Source organism: Ursus americanus, chromosome 34 (genome assembly GCF_024610735.1).
Source record: "Ursus americanus isolate L20-20 chromosome 34, mUrsAme1.1.p, whole genome shotgun sequence".
In the NCBI taxonomy this organism is placed as follows: domain Eukaryota; kingdom Metazoa; phylum Chordata; class Mammalia; order Carnivora; family Ursidae; genus Ursus; species Ursus americanus.
In genome coordinates, this window is record NC_142160.1 from 1,405,465 (window position 1) to 1,420,256 (window position 14,792).

At 40.8% G+C, this 14,792-nt stretch overlaps 1 protein-coding gene across 2 annotated transcripts in view; it reads left to right on the plus strand.

Moving 5' to 3' along the window:
• PTPDC1 (protein tyrosine phosphatase domain containing 1) overlaps positions 1–14,792 on the plus strand; it is a 59,068-nt gene that overhangs the window by 16,566 nt on the left and 27,710 nt on the right. For both annotated transcript variants that reach the window (XM_045772488.2, XM_045772489.2), the window contains exon 2: positions 13,163–13,250. In XM_045772488.2, coding sequence (XP_045628444.2) covers positions 13,169–13,250 — 82 coding nt within the window. In that variant the 5' untranslated portion in view covers positions 13,163–13,168. The remainder of the gene's footprint in view (positions 1–13,162; positions 13,251–14,792) is intronic.

The following is a 14,792-nucleotide window of genomic DNA, read 5'->3' on the forward strand; positions in this document are numbered from 1 at the left end:
GCATTTGATTTAACTTCATATAAATGGAGTTACCTGTATGTACTCTTTTCTGTCTGCCTTATTTTATTTAGTAATTTATTTCATCTTATCTTGCTTTTGCATCTTTGTCAAAAATCAGTCGTCCAGCAGGTGTGGGTATATTTTTGGACCTTCTTTTTTTTGTCCCATTGCTCCATTTATCTGGCTTTAAGCCCCTTCACTGTTTTTATTACTGCTGTTAGAAATTAAGTAGTGTTAGATGGACAACTTTTTCTTCTTTTTCTTTTCTTTTTTTTTTCAAGATTTTATTTATTTATGTGACAGAGAGACAGCCGGGGAGTGGGAAAAGAAGAAGCAGGCTCCTAGCAGAGGAGTCCGATGTAGGACTCGATCCCGGAACGCCGGGATCACGCCCTGAGCCGAAGGCAGATGCTTAACGACTGCACCACCCAGGCGCCCCCAACTTTTTCTTCTTTTTCAATGGTGTTTTGGCTGCAGGGGATCCTTGCTTGTCCGTATGTTTCATAATTGGCTTTCGATTTCTACAAAAAGCTTCATGGGATTTTGGTTGAGCTTGTGATGGCTATGTTGGTCGTTATGGGGAGAACTGGTATCTTAACTAGTCTTCTGAACTATGAACACAGTAGATCTTGCCCCCCCTTTTTAGGTCCTCTGTAATTTTTCTCAGTAGTGCTTTATAGTTTTCAGTATGCAACCTCTTTATCTCTTTTATCAGATATATCCCTAAATATTTCATATTTTTCCATGCTATTGTAAATGTGTTTTAATTTTAATTTTGTTATTTATTCTCATTATATAAGAATGTGATTAATTTTTATATATTGATATGTATACCATAGCCTTGCTAAATTGGCTTACTATTTCTAATAGTTTTTTTTGTGGATAGATTGCATCAAACCTTCTATGTAGATAATATGTCATCCTTGAATAAATGTAATTTTACTTTTTCCTTTCCAGTATGAAAGCCTTTCACTTCTTTTTCTTGTATTATTGATCTGGCCTCCATACTGTGTTAAATAAAAATGACAAGAGTGGATGTGCTTGTCTAGGGGGGAAATACATTGAGTTGAATGAAATCTCAACATATCAAAAATTTGTGGGCCCTCTAAAGCAGTGCTGAGAGAAGGTGCAAGCCTGGTTCAATATTCAGAAATCATTCAGGGTAATCCACTATATCAACAGGTTAAAGAGATAAAAATCATATATTTGTATCAGTTGATGCAGAAAAAGCATTTGACACAATTAAACAGTGACACATTATTAAAAACTCTCAGAAAATTAGGAGTAGGGGGAACTGACTCAACTTGAAAAAGAGCATTTTTAAACAGTTTATAGAAATAAAACTATAATTTAATTCAAGCTTATAGAAATAAAACTGGGTTTGTGTATTATCTTGTATCTTGCCAACTTGCTGAACCACTTATCAGTTTTGAATTTTTTTTAGTTGATTTCTTAGAACTTTCTAAATACAACATCCTATCTGAAAGTAGAAATAGTTTTACTTCTTTTCCAGTATGGAAGCCTTTTATTCCGTGTTCTTGCATTATTGCACTGACTGGAACCTCCATTACAATGTTGAGTAGATACAGTAAGAGTACATATCCTTGTCTTACTCATGATCTTAGGAGAAAGCCCTCCATCTTTCTGTAAATCATGATGTTAGTTGTGGATTTTTCATAGATGTCCTTTATCAGGTTGAGGAAATTCCCTCCTACTGCTAGTTTATTGAGTGTTTTTACCTTGAGAGGATGTTGGATTTTGTCAAATGATTTTTCTGTGTCCGTTGAGATGATCATGTGGTTTTTGTCTTTTATTATTGATATATTACATTGATTTTTGAATGTTAAACCAACCTTGCATTCCTGAGATAAATTCCACTTGCTCATGGTGTATACACTTTTCTATATGTTGTTGGATTCATTTTGCTAACATTGAGGATTTTGCCTCCATATTTAAAAGAGATGTTGGTCAATAGTTTCTTTTCCTGTGATATCTTTCACATTTTAGTATCAGTATAATACTGTACTCATAAAATGAATTATGACATGTTCTCTCCTCTTATATTTTTTGAAAGAGTTTGAAAAGGATTGGTGTTAATTCTTCTTCAGATGTTTGGTAGAACTCACCAGTAAAACCATCTGGGCTTGGCTTTTCATTGTGTGAAGTTTTTGAAATAATTTAATTTCTTACTTATTGTAGATCTGTTCAGATTTTTCTATTTCTTCATGAAGGTATTCTTGGTAGTTTCTGTCTTTCTGGTAATTTATTTCATCTTATTATTTTTTGGCATACTTTCTTTACAGTATTTTCTTATAATCCTTTTTGTTTCTATAAGGTTAGTTACAATGTCCCCTTTCTACTCTTGATTTAATAATTTGAGTTTCATCTTAGTCTGTCTAAAAATTTGCCAATTTTGTTGATCTTTATTAAAGAACAAATTTTATTTTGTTTTGTTTAAAGATTTTATTTGAGAGAGAGAGTGAGAGAGAGAGAGAGAGAAGGAGAAGGAGAAGGGGGAGGAGCAGAGGCAGAGGGAGAAGCAGACTCCCTGCTGAGCAGGGAGCCCAACATGGGGCTCGATCCCAGGACCCTGGGATCATGACCTGAGCCAAAGGCAGATGCTTAAACAGCTGAGCCACCCAGGCACCCTGGGGTTCTGTTCTTAGGTGCATGGATATTTAGTCATTATATCCTACTGATAAATTGATTTCTTACCATTGTAAAATGTCCTTATTTTGTCTCTAGTAACAATTTTTGTCTTACTGTATTCTATACTATATATAGCCATCTCAGCTATATTTAGGTTACTGCTTACATGATATGTATTTTTACATCTTTTTTTCTTTTAGCCCGTGTCATTGAATCTAAAGTGTGGTTTTGTAGGTAGCATATGCTTGGGTCATTTTTAAATTCTGATGGAATCCAATTTATGTTTTTCTTTAATTTATGCTTCTGGGTCCATTTTTTAAAAGCCTTTATTTTTTCAGAGAAGTTTTAAGTTTTCAGCAAACTGGAGAGGAAGGGACAGAGATTTCCCATATATCCCCTGCCCACACACATGCATAGCACCCCCAGTTATCAACATCACCCGCCAGAATGGTTCATTTGTTACCATTGATGAACTTACATTGACGCCTCGTAATCACCCAGTCTGCTTACCTTAGAGTTCACTATTAGTGTTCTATGGATTTGGACATTCTATGGATTTGGACAAATGTAGAAGGACGTTTATCCATCATTATAATGGACAGAGTATTTTCACTGCCCTGAAAATCTGTGCTCTGCCTATTAACCCCTCCCTTCTTCCCCCATCCCAAGTAACCACTGATCTTATTGCCTCTGTAGTTTTGCCTCTTCTGGAATGTCATATAGTTAAGTCATAGATCATGTAGCCTTTTCAGATTGGCTTCTTTTACTTAGTAATAGGCATTTAAGATCTCTCCATGTCTTTTCATGGCTTGATAGCTTTTTTTTTTTAAGTTCTGAATAATATTCTATTATTTGGATGTACCACAGTTTATCCATTCACCTGTTGAAGAGAATCTTAGTTGTTTCCAAGTTTTATGAATAAAGCTGCTGTGAACATCTATGTGCAAGCTTTTGTGTGGACAGTTTGCAACTCCTTTGGAAAAATAGGAGTGCAATTGCTGGATTGTATAGTATGTTTAGTTTTATAAGAAACCACCAAACTGCCTTCCAAGGTGACTGTACCATTCTGCATTCCCACCAGCGATTCCTTTTGCTCCCCATGCTCATCAGCATTTGGTGTTGTCATTGCTCCACATTTTTGCTATTCCAATAGGTGTGAAGTGGTATCTCAATGTTTTCATCTGCATTCTGGTGGCATATGATGTGAAGCATCTTTTCCTGTGCTTATTTTCCATCTGTATATCTTCTTTGGTGAGTGTCTGTTAAGGTCTTTGGCCCATTTTTATAATCAGGTTGTTTGTTCTCTTATTGTTGAATATTAAGTTTTTTTTATATCTTTTGGATAACAAGTCATTATCAGATGTGTCTTTTGCAAATATTTTCTCCCAGTCTCTGGCTTGTCTTCTCATTCTCCTGATACTGTCTTTTGCAAAGCAGAACTTTGTAATCAAGTCCAGCTTATTAATGATTTTCTTCATAGGTGTGCCTTTGGTGTTGTATCTAAATAGGCATCACTACACCCAAGGTCGTCTATGTTTTCTCCTGGGTTATCCTCTAGGAGATTTGCAGTTTTGCATTTTATGGTTAGGTCTGCCATCCATTTGAGTTAATTTTTGTGAAGAGTTTTGTGTCTAGATTTTTTTTTTTTTTTTTTTTGGTATGTGGGTGTCCAGTTTTTCCAACACCATTTGTTGAAGAGACTGTCTTTGCTCTGTTGTGTTCCCTTTGCTTCTTCATCAAAGATCACTTGACTTTATTTATGTGGGTTTACTCCTGGGCTCTCTGTTCCATGGATCTATATTTTTGTACTTTGGCCAATTCTACACTGTCTTGATTACTGTAGCTTTATAGTAAGTCTTGAAGTTGGGTAATGTCAGTCCTCCAACTTTGTTCTCTTTAAGTATTTTATCAGCTATTCTAGGTCTTTTCCCTCTCCATATAAATTTTAGAATCATTTTAATGATGTCCATAAAATAACTTATTGAGATTTTGGCTGGGACTGCATTGAATCTATACATCAAACTGAGAAGAATTGACATCTTGACAATATTGGATCTTCCTATCCATGAACATAAATATCTCTCCATTTATTTAGTTTATTTATTTGGTTTATCGGAGTTTTATGGTTTTCCTCATGTAGATCTTATGTATATTTTGTTAGATGGATTTATATATATATATATTTATTTATTTATTTATTTGACACAGAGAGAGAGAGAACCCAAGCAGGGGGAGTGGCAGGCAGAGGGAGAAGCAGGCTCCCTGCCCAGTAGGGAGCCCAATGCCAGACTCAGTCCCTGCACCCTGAGATCATGACCTGAGCGGAAGGCAGATGCTTAACCAGCTGAGTCACCCAGGCACCCCTAGCTGGATCATTTTAAAAATCTATTCTGCCAATCTTTTACTTGAGTGGGTGGGTATGTGAACCATTAACATTTAATATAATTACTATAAATTAGAATTTATATCTGCATTTTTGTATTTTTTTATGTTTTATGTCTTTGCACTTCTTTATTCCTTGATTCTTGCCTTCTTTCATGTTAGATTTTTTAAAAAGATTTTATTTATTTGGGAGAGAGATTGTGTGTGTGTGAGCAGGGGGAGGGGCAGAAGGAGAGGGAGAGAGAGGATCTGAAGCAGACTACGAGCGGAGCGTGGGTCTCACGACCCTGAGATAGTGACCTGAGCCAAAACCAAGAGTCTGATGCTTAACTGACTGAGCCACCCAGGTGCCCCATTTCTAAGTATTTTTATGATACCTATTTTGTGAACTTTTCTGTTGCTCTTTCTTTGTGTGGATTCGAGTTACCCTTTAGTGTCCTTTGTTTTGGCTTGAGGTGTAGTATTTCTTATAAGGCAAGTCTGCAAGCAGCAAATTCTGTTTTGTTTTTTTAATGTTTTGTTTTTAAACCTGGAGATGTTTTAATTTCTCCACTTTTTCAGGGAGAGTTCAGCTGGATATGGAATTCTTGGTTAACTGTCTATTTCTTTCAACACTTGGAAGGTGGTCACTTCCCTGTCTTCCATCGTTCTGATGAGACACAGCCATGTGTTCCACAGGGGTATACCCTCTGCACGGCATATTCTGAGCTGCAGCTTCCTCATCTCTGGGTTAGTGGCCTCTTCATTTCTACCTGCTTTCTTTCCTCCAGAAGCTTACTGAGGTAACTAGTCTACTGATAACCTCCTCCTGCTCCTTGCTCTGTGGGATTCTTCTTTTTTAAATTTCTTCTCACCAGAGTCTTAGGAGGAAGAGAAAGCTAGTGTATAAGCTTAATCACGACCTAAATCAGAAGTTCTGTGTATCTTACTGTAGAAGGTCTGATCTAAGCCTTTAAAGAGCCAGGAGCCACACACCTGTTCATGTTTTAAGTCACCCAAGTACTTGAAATATGTCTCACAGAATAGTTTTTTCTTAGGGAAATAGTTCAGGAATTGATGAGTTAGAAAATCATGTTATCTTCCTAGTCTGTAAATCAATGGGAATAATAAAATGGATAGCAAACTGCTTTACCCATTATTTTAAGCTTTTCATGTTGAACTACTTGAAATTGAAAAAAAAATTAAATAATATGTCATAGAAATGTATTTAAATGTGGACATAATTATGTATCCACAATATTTATATACTTATTAAAAGGAATAGTTAATGAACAACTGTTGGTTTAATAATCCAAATTATGCCGTCCAAAATGGTGTGGTATCTGGAGCTTGACCCAGAAGTGGCTACTGTGGGGAGTCTTTCTTCCTGCTGATATCACCTGCAAATCAGTGACCTGATTCCAGGTCATCGCTTGGTCCAAACTAGGATTCTGGGAGGAACATTAGTACCCAGGTCTCACCCAGGAATATGAAGCTTTTTCTAGGTTTGGCTGATGATGTGGGGCTTATTAATGTGTTCCAGGATTTTGTGAAGATTGACTGAGGACTTGTAAAAGGAAGGTTTTATTGTTTGACAGCTAGACAGAACCCAGGAGACACACTTTTATGGTAACCTGTGTGAATACCTGCTGTTAGGTAAATGCAAATGGCTTACCTAATGCAGCAGTTCTCAAAGCATCACTGGAAACCAGGTAGAAATGCAGATTCTCAGCCCCACCCAGACCTACTAAGTGGAAATTCTGTGGGTAGGGCCCAGCAGTCTGGGTTTTTAAGAAAACCCCTCTGATGGGTGTTGAATCAGTAACTATAGACATCTTGATGAGTTTGAAGTATCTGTGGTGGTGACACTGATGTGAGGTGGGTTCAGACCTGTAGGAATGAGCCTTGTGTGGCTGTGGGAAAAGGCTAGGGACAATGGAAACCTTGCTTGCAAAAATCTGTTCCACCTATTGTTAACATTTTACCCATTTGGTCATTATCGTAATGTGTTTTTCTTAAGAATCTGAACCAAACAGCATATTTCTTTAAATGATGAAAAAGAGGATCCTGCCGTGGTGGTGTTTTTCCCAGATCTGTGATGAGTCTCCTGAGAGCCCAGGGGCCTTCCCTGAGGTGCATTTAGGGTGTAAGATCACAGAAGCGGGTGAAGTTCATAGCACACTGTCAGACATCGGTATATTCAAGGCAACCCTTTGTCCTTTCCCTGAGTACTTAACTTGCTAGAAAGGCTGGAGGGGTCTCAAGAAAGAAAAAACATTTTTTAAAATGTTGTCTGCCTGCCACCAGGGGTGATTTGAGGAGAAAAAGAATTTTATTAGTTTGTCATTTTCTTTTTTGAGGTGCAGATTCAGAAGTGATGAGGAGGTTTCCATTTAAAATAAATTTGGGGTGGGGGGTGCTTGGGTGGCTCGGTCGGTTAAGCATCTGCCTTCGGCTTGGGTCGTGATCCCAGGGTCCTGGGTTGAGCCCCACGTCGGGCTCCCTACTCAGTAGGGGAGTTTGCTTCTCCTTCTTTCTCTCCCTCTGCCCCTGCTTGTGTGCTCTCTCGCTCACTGTCTCTCTCAAATAAATAAATAAAATCTTAAAAAAAAAGAAATTTAAAAAAAGAAAAGAAATTTAGGTTTTTTGTTTGTTTATTTTATTACATGTGGAATCATAAAGAGTGCTTTAATTCCGTGAGCACAAAATACTAGTGTGGTACCAGGAGGCTATGTTTTATAGCATCCGAGACACTACGTTAATCTTTAGTCAGCCCTACATGATAAGGGGATGTAAGAAAATATGTAATTGGTGTTAGGGAATGCATCCTAAGGCAGAGAAAATTTGAATTACACAGACCCATCTCTCAAGGAATTAGAAGGAACACAGGTTGAAGACTCGCAAGGAGTTGGAGATATAAATGTGATCAGGAAAACTAAGATAGGGAAAATGCCGCTGCTTGCCTTTGCATGGCGGTGCTGTCATGTCGCACCCGTGGTCTCAGCAGTAACCTTGACATAGGGAAGGCATGATTACTGTTTCCCCTTTGCAGATGAAAAGGCTGAGGTTCAGTGAGATTAAATGGTGGTGGTGGTGGTGGTGGCAGCTACCTTTGACTAAACAGTAATTTGTGTATTCATTCAATAAATCTTTACTGAGGACCTACTATGTGCCAGGCCCTGTTCGATACAGTAGTTGACAAAGCAGACAAAACTCTATGCCTTCATGGGGCTAACATTCTGGTCAGGGAGGGCAGACAATAAAAGGGTAAGTCAGTCAATTATGTACCATGTTAGGTGTGTTTTCTTCAAAAGTCCTGAGGAGAACAAGGAAACAGGGAAGGGGAGATGGTTTAAATTATAAACAGGGTAGCTAGATGGGTTTTGAAGAGAGGGGGAGCATGACCTGGCTGAGGTTAGGGTCACTCTGGCCGCTCTGTCGAGGGCAGACTGAACTATGGATCAAGCACAGAATTAGCCTGTATATAGGCTTGCAGGTCATCTTTGCAATGACTGCAGGGCAGATGTGAGTCTCAGAGATGTTAGTAAATGTGCTTAAGATCACAGAGCTGGCTGTGCCAACATCTCTGTCCAACAGGAGTGGGGATTTTATGACCGTACAGTCAGACCAGCTGCATTTCTGTTTCTATTAGGAGGGAGGAGGCCAAAATGTGTAAAGGAGCTTTGTTCTTGACACTTGTCTTTGGGACAACAGTGAATTAAGACTTGTACAAAGGATTAGCAAAGTGCACAAAGCAAAACAAATTTGAAAATCTTTCTGTGGATTGAGAGGTCTGAAAAAGTTTCTTGAAAGCTAAGGAATTATCAGTGTAGCGTATTTAAAATGCATACAGTAACATTGAAGTTTCTTTTATCCAATGTGAGGTCTTTCCTGTGGAGAGGCTGTGTGTGTGGCGGTGAAGAGCACAAATTCTGTAGTGCAAGGTGTGAGTTCCGATCCTAGCTCCACTATTTAATAGCTGTGTGGCTGCAGGCAAATTATTTGACTTCTCTTTGCTGTTGTTTTCTAACCTGCAAAATGGGAATAATATATGAGACTAAACACATTTTTACCGTATGGTCCAGCAGTCATGCTCCTTGGTGTTCCTGTAGGAGCTGAAAAACCTCTGTGCACACGGACACCTGCACACGAACGCATACAGCAGCTTCATTCATAACTGCTAAGCCTTGGAAGCAAGTCAAATGTCTTTTGGCAGGTGACTGGATAAATAAACTGTGATTCGTCTAGACAGTGGAGTATTATCCAGCACTAAGAAGAAGTGGACTGACAGGCCAGGAGGATGTGTAGAAACCTTCAGTGCATATCCCTAAGCGAAAGATGCTAATCTGGAAAGGTGACATACTATGATTCCAATTATACTGCATTCGGGGAAAGGCAAATCTGTTGAGACCGTGAACAGATCAGGAGTTGTTGGGGTGGGGCAGAGAAGGGGATGACTGAGTGGCGCACAGAGGATTTTCAGAGCAGCAAAAATTCTCTGTGTGATCCTGGAATGGCAGATACATGTCCTTGTACATTTATCCAAATCTATGAGTATCCAGCACCAAGAATGATCCCTAAGGTACACTGCAGACTCAGGGCGATGATGGTGTGTCCATGTGGGCTCATCAGCTGTAACAAATGTGCTATCGGTTGGGAGTGTTAATGGTGAGGGAGGCTGTGCATGTTGGGGTGGGACAAAGGGTACATAGGAATTCTCTGTACCTTCCACTTAGTTTTGCTGTGAGCCTACAACTGCTCTAAAAATACACCGTCTTTTTTTTATTTGGAATAATAGTAGTACTCACCAAATGGTGGTGTGGTGAGGATTATATGAGTTAAGACAACTAAGGGTCTTGGAACAGTGCCTGGTATGCAGTAAGCTTATGTGCTGTAGTTGTTAATACACTATTTGTGAACATAAAAGTATACAGCTTTCATAAGTTCACTGACGTACTTGGAGATCTCTATTTTTGCCCATCCAAACTTACATTTTTCAACCTCAAATTCTTCTACCGTGATTGCTGTGTAGAAAGTAATTCTGTTGGCACGTGTCTTTAATGCGGGCAGGGGCCGGCCTCCTGCAGCAGTGGGGGGTGGAGCGCAGGTTGGCTCCTCCCCGGATGTCCCACCTCAGGTGTCTTGAGGCGCCCGGGACAACCCTGATGCCGTGGAGCAGGTGCTGTGCCAGCCTGGGAACGATGCTGCTGCACTTCTGACCTGTCGGCACTTCCAACACAGCCCCACCTGTTCTCCCCAAAAGTACATGTGCAGGCTTTTTGTCTGGAAGTTGGAAGGGAAAGCATGGCCTCAGAGCTCCTCAGGTCACCGAGAGCCTGTCTCTCATGTGAAATGCCGTTTTTATGGAGGAGAACATTCTTTATGTCAAGCTCTTACTTTGTGACGACTCTTCTTAACAGTGTGAGTGATCGTCCGTTGCTGTTCTGTGTTTTAAGTATTAGGTACTAATTAGTGAGCCTGTGATTAATCCTAAATGTTGAGTCATTTTGAGGAACATCTTGGGATGAAAGCAAATTGTAGGGTAGAGTGAGCAAAATATCTGTCATTAGCAGCAGGAAATGAAATTAAAGAAGATGATTGTGCAGTGAAATGACAGGATTACTGTTCAAACCCTGTTTCTCCTGACTGTGCAACCAGGCACGTGAAATGAATTCAGTTGTGAATGAAGTTAATGTTTCATAAATCTTCTTGAGAAAGTTAACCATTACTAACTACCGGCAGGACTGTTTTATAGGTAATGAAGGGAATACTTTACAAAGTCTCATAAAATACTATGATATTGGTTTGCAAATTAAAATGACAGTAACATACTGGATACCTGTATGCCAGACATTGTGCTAGAAACACGCACACGCAGTTGTCCTTTATCCTTACAACAAGCTAAGAAAGATCAAATAATCCTCATTTTACAGAAGAGAAAATTGAAGCTCAAAAGACGGTTTGTATCACTGGCAATGAATAGAGTCACGGTTTAAACGCAGAACTTCTGACTGTACAATGTAGCTTAGCCTAGTTGTACCATCTGTAATTGGTCAGCAGTTATATACAGTTGGACTACACGTCAGTGTTTTTATGCAGAGTTAATAAACAGTGAACACTCTTGCAGAGTTCCCCTGGATTCCAGTTATTCAGAGAAGGCCAAGGGGGTTTCTGCTTCCAACCACAGTGAAATCGCAGAGACCAGGGTTACCCTTCTGCCTTAAACAACTAGATAATCAGACAAAATATATAAAAATGGGTTTTGCACAGTGGAAAACAGGGAGCTCGGGATGATGATCCCTGAGAGAAGAGAAAAGACATGCTGAGCCCAAGATTGCACTGTCTGCTTCCCTGGAAGCAGTTTCTAGGCTGCCGCATGGGAGCCTAAACGGAGTCTCCTCAGAGGTGTGCCGAAACCAGGGTGGCTGGAATTTGTGGTGAAGGGCACTGGAGAGAAGGGAGCATCACGGAGAGGGCTGTGGACACATGCAGAGGGCCTGCAGGCTCCGCTGGCCTCAGTGTTTGAGGACTGATTTGTGCACACTACCCAAGGCCGGAGACGGACGCAGGAAGGAGTGGACAGAACAACTCCCGGGGCTCTCAGAGGGCTGGAAGCAGATCATGTTCCCACCAGCCAGAGAAGAAAGGCCTTGTGATAGGCAGAGCAGCAGGTGGAAGCCTCGGAAAGATGTCACATTAGCAGTGGGACTAAATTAGCCTAAAATGAGGGCTGCTGTCGAGCTGCCGTACTGGCTCCAGAGCATTAGTCTAAGGAGACAAGGAAGAGAAGTCAGTGGTTGAGGTCTGCTGGATAAGTAAGGTGGGGGTTTCCTTGAAGAAGCTGTAAGGTAAAGCGGGACAGGAGTCAGGACTGGCGTTTGGGCAAAGAGGAGGGCTGTTTAATTTGTCAAGCAGTGGAGCTGGGGCTACGAGACTGTTTAGATCAAAGCAGGTGATGAGCACCTGCAAGGAGAAGGAAGAGGAACCTGCCTGATGCTTTTGATTTTCTGTTTTAATGCACAGACTTTGAAAGGTCTGGAAATAACTGTTTCCCAAACTGATGTTTATTAGATGTCTCAGATCTTTGAAAATTTGTAGTTTAACTCTAAGCATATACTAACTCTCAGGTAATTAGACCATTAAAGAAAACTTTCCATTTTTCCAAGGTTAAAAGAATTACTTTTTCATAAAAAGCATGTATTCATGTTGTTTGGCAAAAATACAATATTTAAGCCGTACAAATGTAGATGATTTACAAATAAAGAGAGCTTTTACTATTTTTAAAATGACTTTTATAGTCACATTTGGATATATATGATATTCTTTGAAGATGGGCCATCTTTAATTTTGTGGATTAACTATTATGTTGTAGCAGTACTGTCAGCCTGCAACAAAGGGTTAGCTTTTATCCGTCTATTATCTATTATTAAATTGAGATTTATGTGTTGCATTGGAGAAGCTTTTCTTAATGTGGCAGAAAAGTTACAGGAAAAATCTTACAGGTTGGTCTACATGAGACAGTAGTGCTGCTAGGCAGAATATACCATAAACACATACGAGACGTGATAGACTGTTTTTAGAAAGTGTGATTTTTTATTAAGTTAAAAAAATTTTTTTAATCTATTTGAGAGAGAGAGCATGAGCTGTGTGAGGGGGGTGAAGAGGGAGAGGGAGAAGCAGGCTCCCCACTGAGCAAGGAGCCCAATGTGGGACTCGATTCCAGAACCCCAGGATCGTGACCTGAGCTGAAGGCAGATGCTTCACCGACTGAGCCATCCAGGCACCCTATTAAGTTTTAAATTTTAATTCCAGTGTAGTTAACACACAGTTTTATATGAGTTTCAAGTGTGCAGCACTTCTGTACACACCGGTGCTCATCACGACAGGTGCACTCCATACTCCCCATTACTTGTTTCCCCATCCCTCCCCATCTCTCCTCTGGTACCATCAGTGTGTTCTTTGTAGTTAAGAGTCTATTTCTTGGTTTCTCTCTCTTTCTTTTCCTTTCCTTTTTGCTTCTTAATTTCCACACAGATTTCATTCTTTAAAGGCCGAATAATATTCCATTGTGTGTGTGTGTGTGTGTGTGTGTGTGTTCATAAATGAACATCCCATAGGCAAACTCTCAAAAACTAATTTTTTCCCCCAACAGACTACCATGCCTGCGGGAATCTTGCCTGAAAATGAAGAACCGTATTCCGCTTTGGTGAATAACAGTACGTATGCTGCAAACATGAAAGGTAAGAGTGCTTTGATATGCTTGCTGCCTCTTTGTACAAAGTGGCATCTAATAAAATGGTGTGAGTAGACATGACAGAAGGCTCGAGGCCTCATACTGGGATCCTGAGTGCAGCTGCTATTTATGGCTTTGTTTATTTCTGCCTCCGTTTTGACCTGTTAAAATTCCTTTTCAAAATCCTGAATAACAGGTCTTTTGAGAAGGAATGTTGAAAACAATGTCTCCTGCATTATCCTCTCAGACTGAAATTATCTGTTCCTCTCATCAAACGCCTCCTTGTGAGTCACGCTTTCCTTTCTTTCCTCTCTCCTTCCTCGCAAGTGTCACTTAGACGCATGTTCAGAAGCATGGTACCCCTGCGTCTCCCAGTCTGTCTCTCTCCTCTGTTCCATCCCACGGTTTTGATCTTTTCCACGGCAGCCCCAGGAAGGAAGGGTGCTGTGACTGGGGCTTTTGCTGCCACACTTGCCCCTACTCCTTTGTGCTGCCACAGGTGCTAAGCTGGGGGCAAACCCTGACTCCCTGCCACGTTGGCACCACTGGTCCTACTGCTCCCGCCAGCGGTGAGCCAGATGTTGAGTCATTTTTCTTGGCAATGTCCTTTGTGTGATTTTCCTGTTGCCTCCTTTAGGTTTGCCCTGTTCACTTTAGTGTTCCTGTACAGGGGACTTTGAAGGACTGTCCCCCGAAGTGGGATCAGATGACGTAAGGAAGAGTAAAAGAGTAATGGTGTGAAGGGAATAACTGGCTCTCGGTGGATTGTGCTCTTTTAGGAGTCCAACCACGCCACCAGGGGGAGCTGTCTTTCACCGGGAAAAGGAGTGTCTCCCTCCTGAGACCTGGCCCGAATTCCAGGTCCTTGCAGATCCTCCTTCATCGGTCTGTGCTGTGCCCACTCTGGAGGCTCCAGGACTGCTACTGACCACCATCTGTGGGCAGCGTCTGTGTGCCAGTCTTACTGTGCGTTAGTTTCCCTGGTTTGGGAAGGAAGTGCTGTCTAAAACCAATGCAGTAACGGTGCCTACTTGCTGCTTCCTTTGTACGGTGATGTGTTTTCTCCTCAGGGACTCTCCAGCTAGCAAGCATGAAAGTCACAGAACCTTTTCCCCTCTCCCTTCTTCCGTTGAAGTGTCACCTCTTAGCTGGGGTTTCCCACCAGGGACTCTCTAGGCTTCTGAGGCAGGCAAGTCTTCGGTGTACAGGAGAGCGCCGGATGCGGAAGACAGCATCCTGCACCCCCCACCGCATCCAGTCACGTCCCCAGACTGCAGTGACGCCCAGAAAGCCTGACACGGTTCCAGTGGGAGGGCTGTACTGCCTCTGTGTGATCTTCTAGCTGAGCTGTTGCACCTTTCCGAAGGCCGTCTTTGTCATGGACATTTTCCCCATTGTATAAATGTAGCAAATTTTTAATTAGGAAAAATCTGGAAAAATAAGAAACTTTACGTCAAACTTTCTTAGTGAGTCTCATGTATAAACGTAGTCAGCTATACTTTATTGGGTTAACGCTGGGATGGGAAGCATTTTTTTTTATTATTGGCTA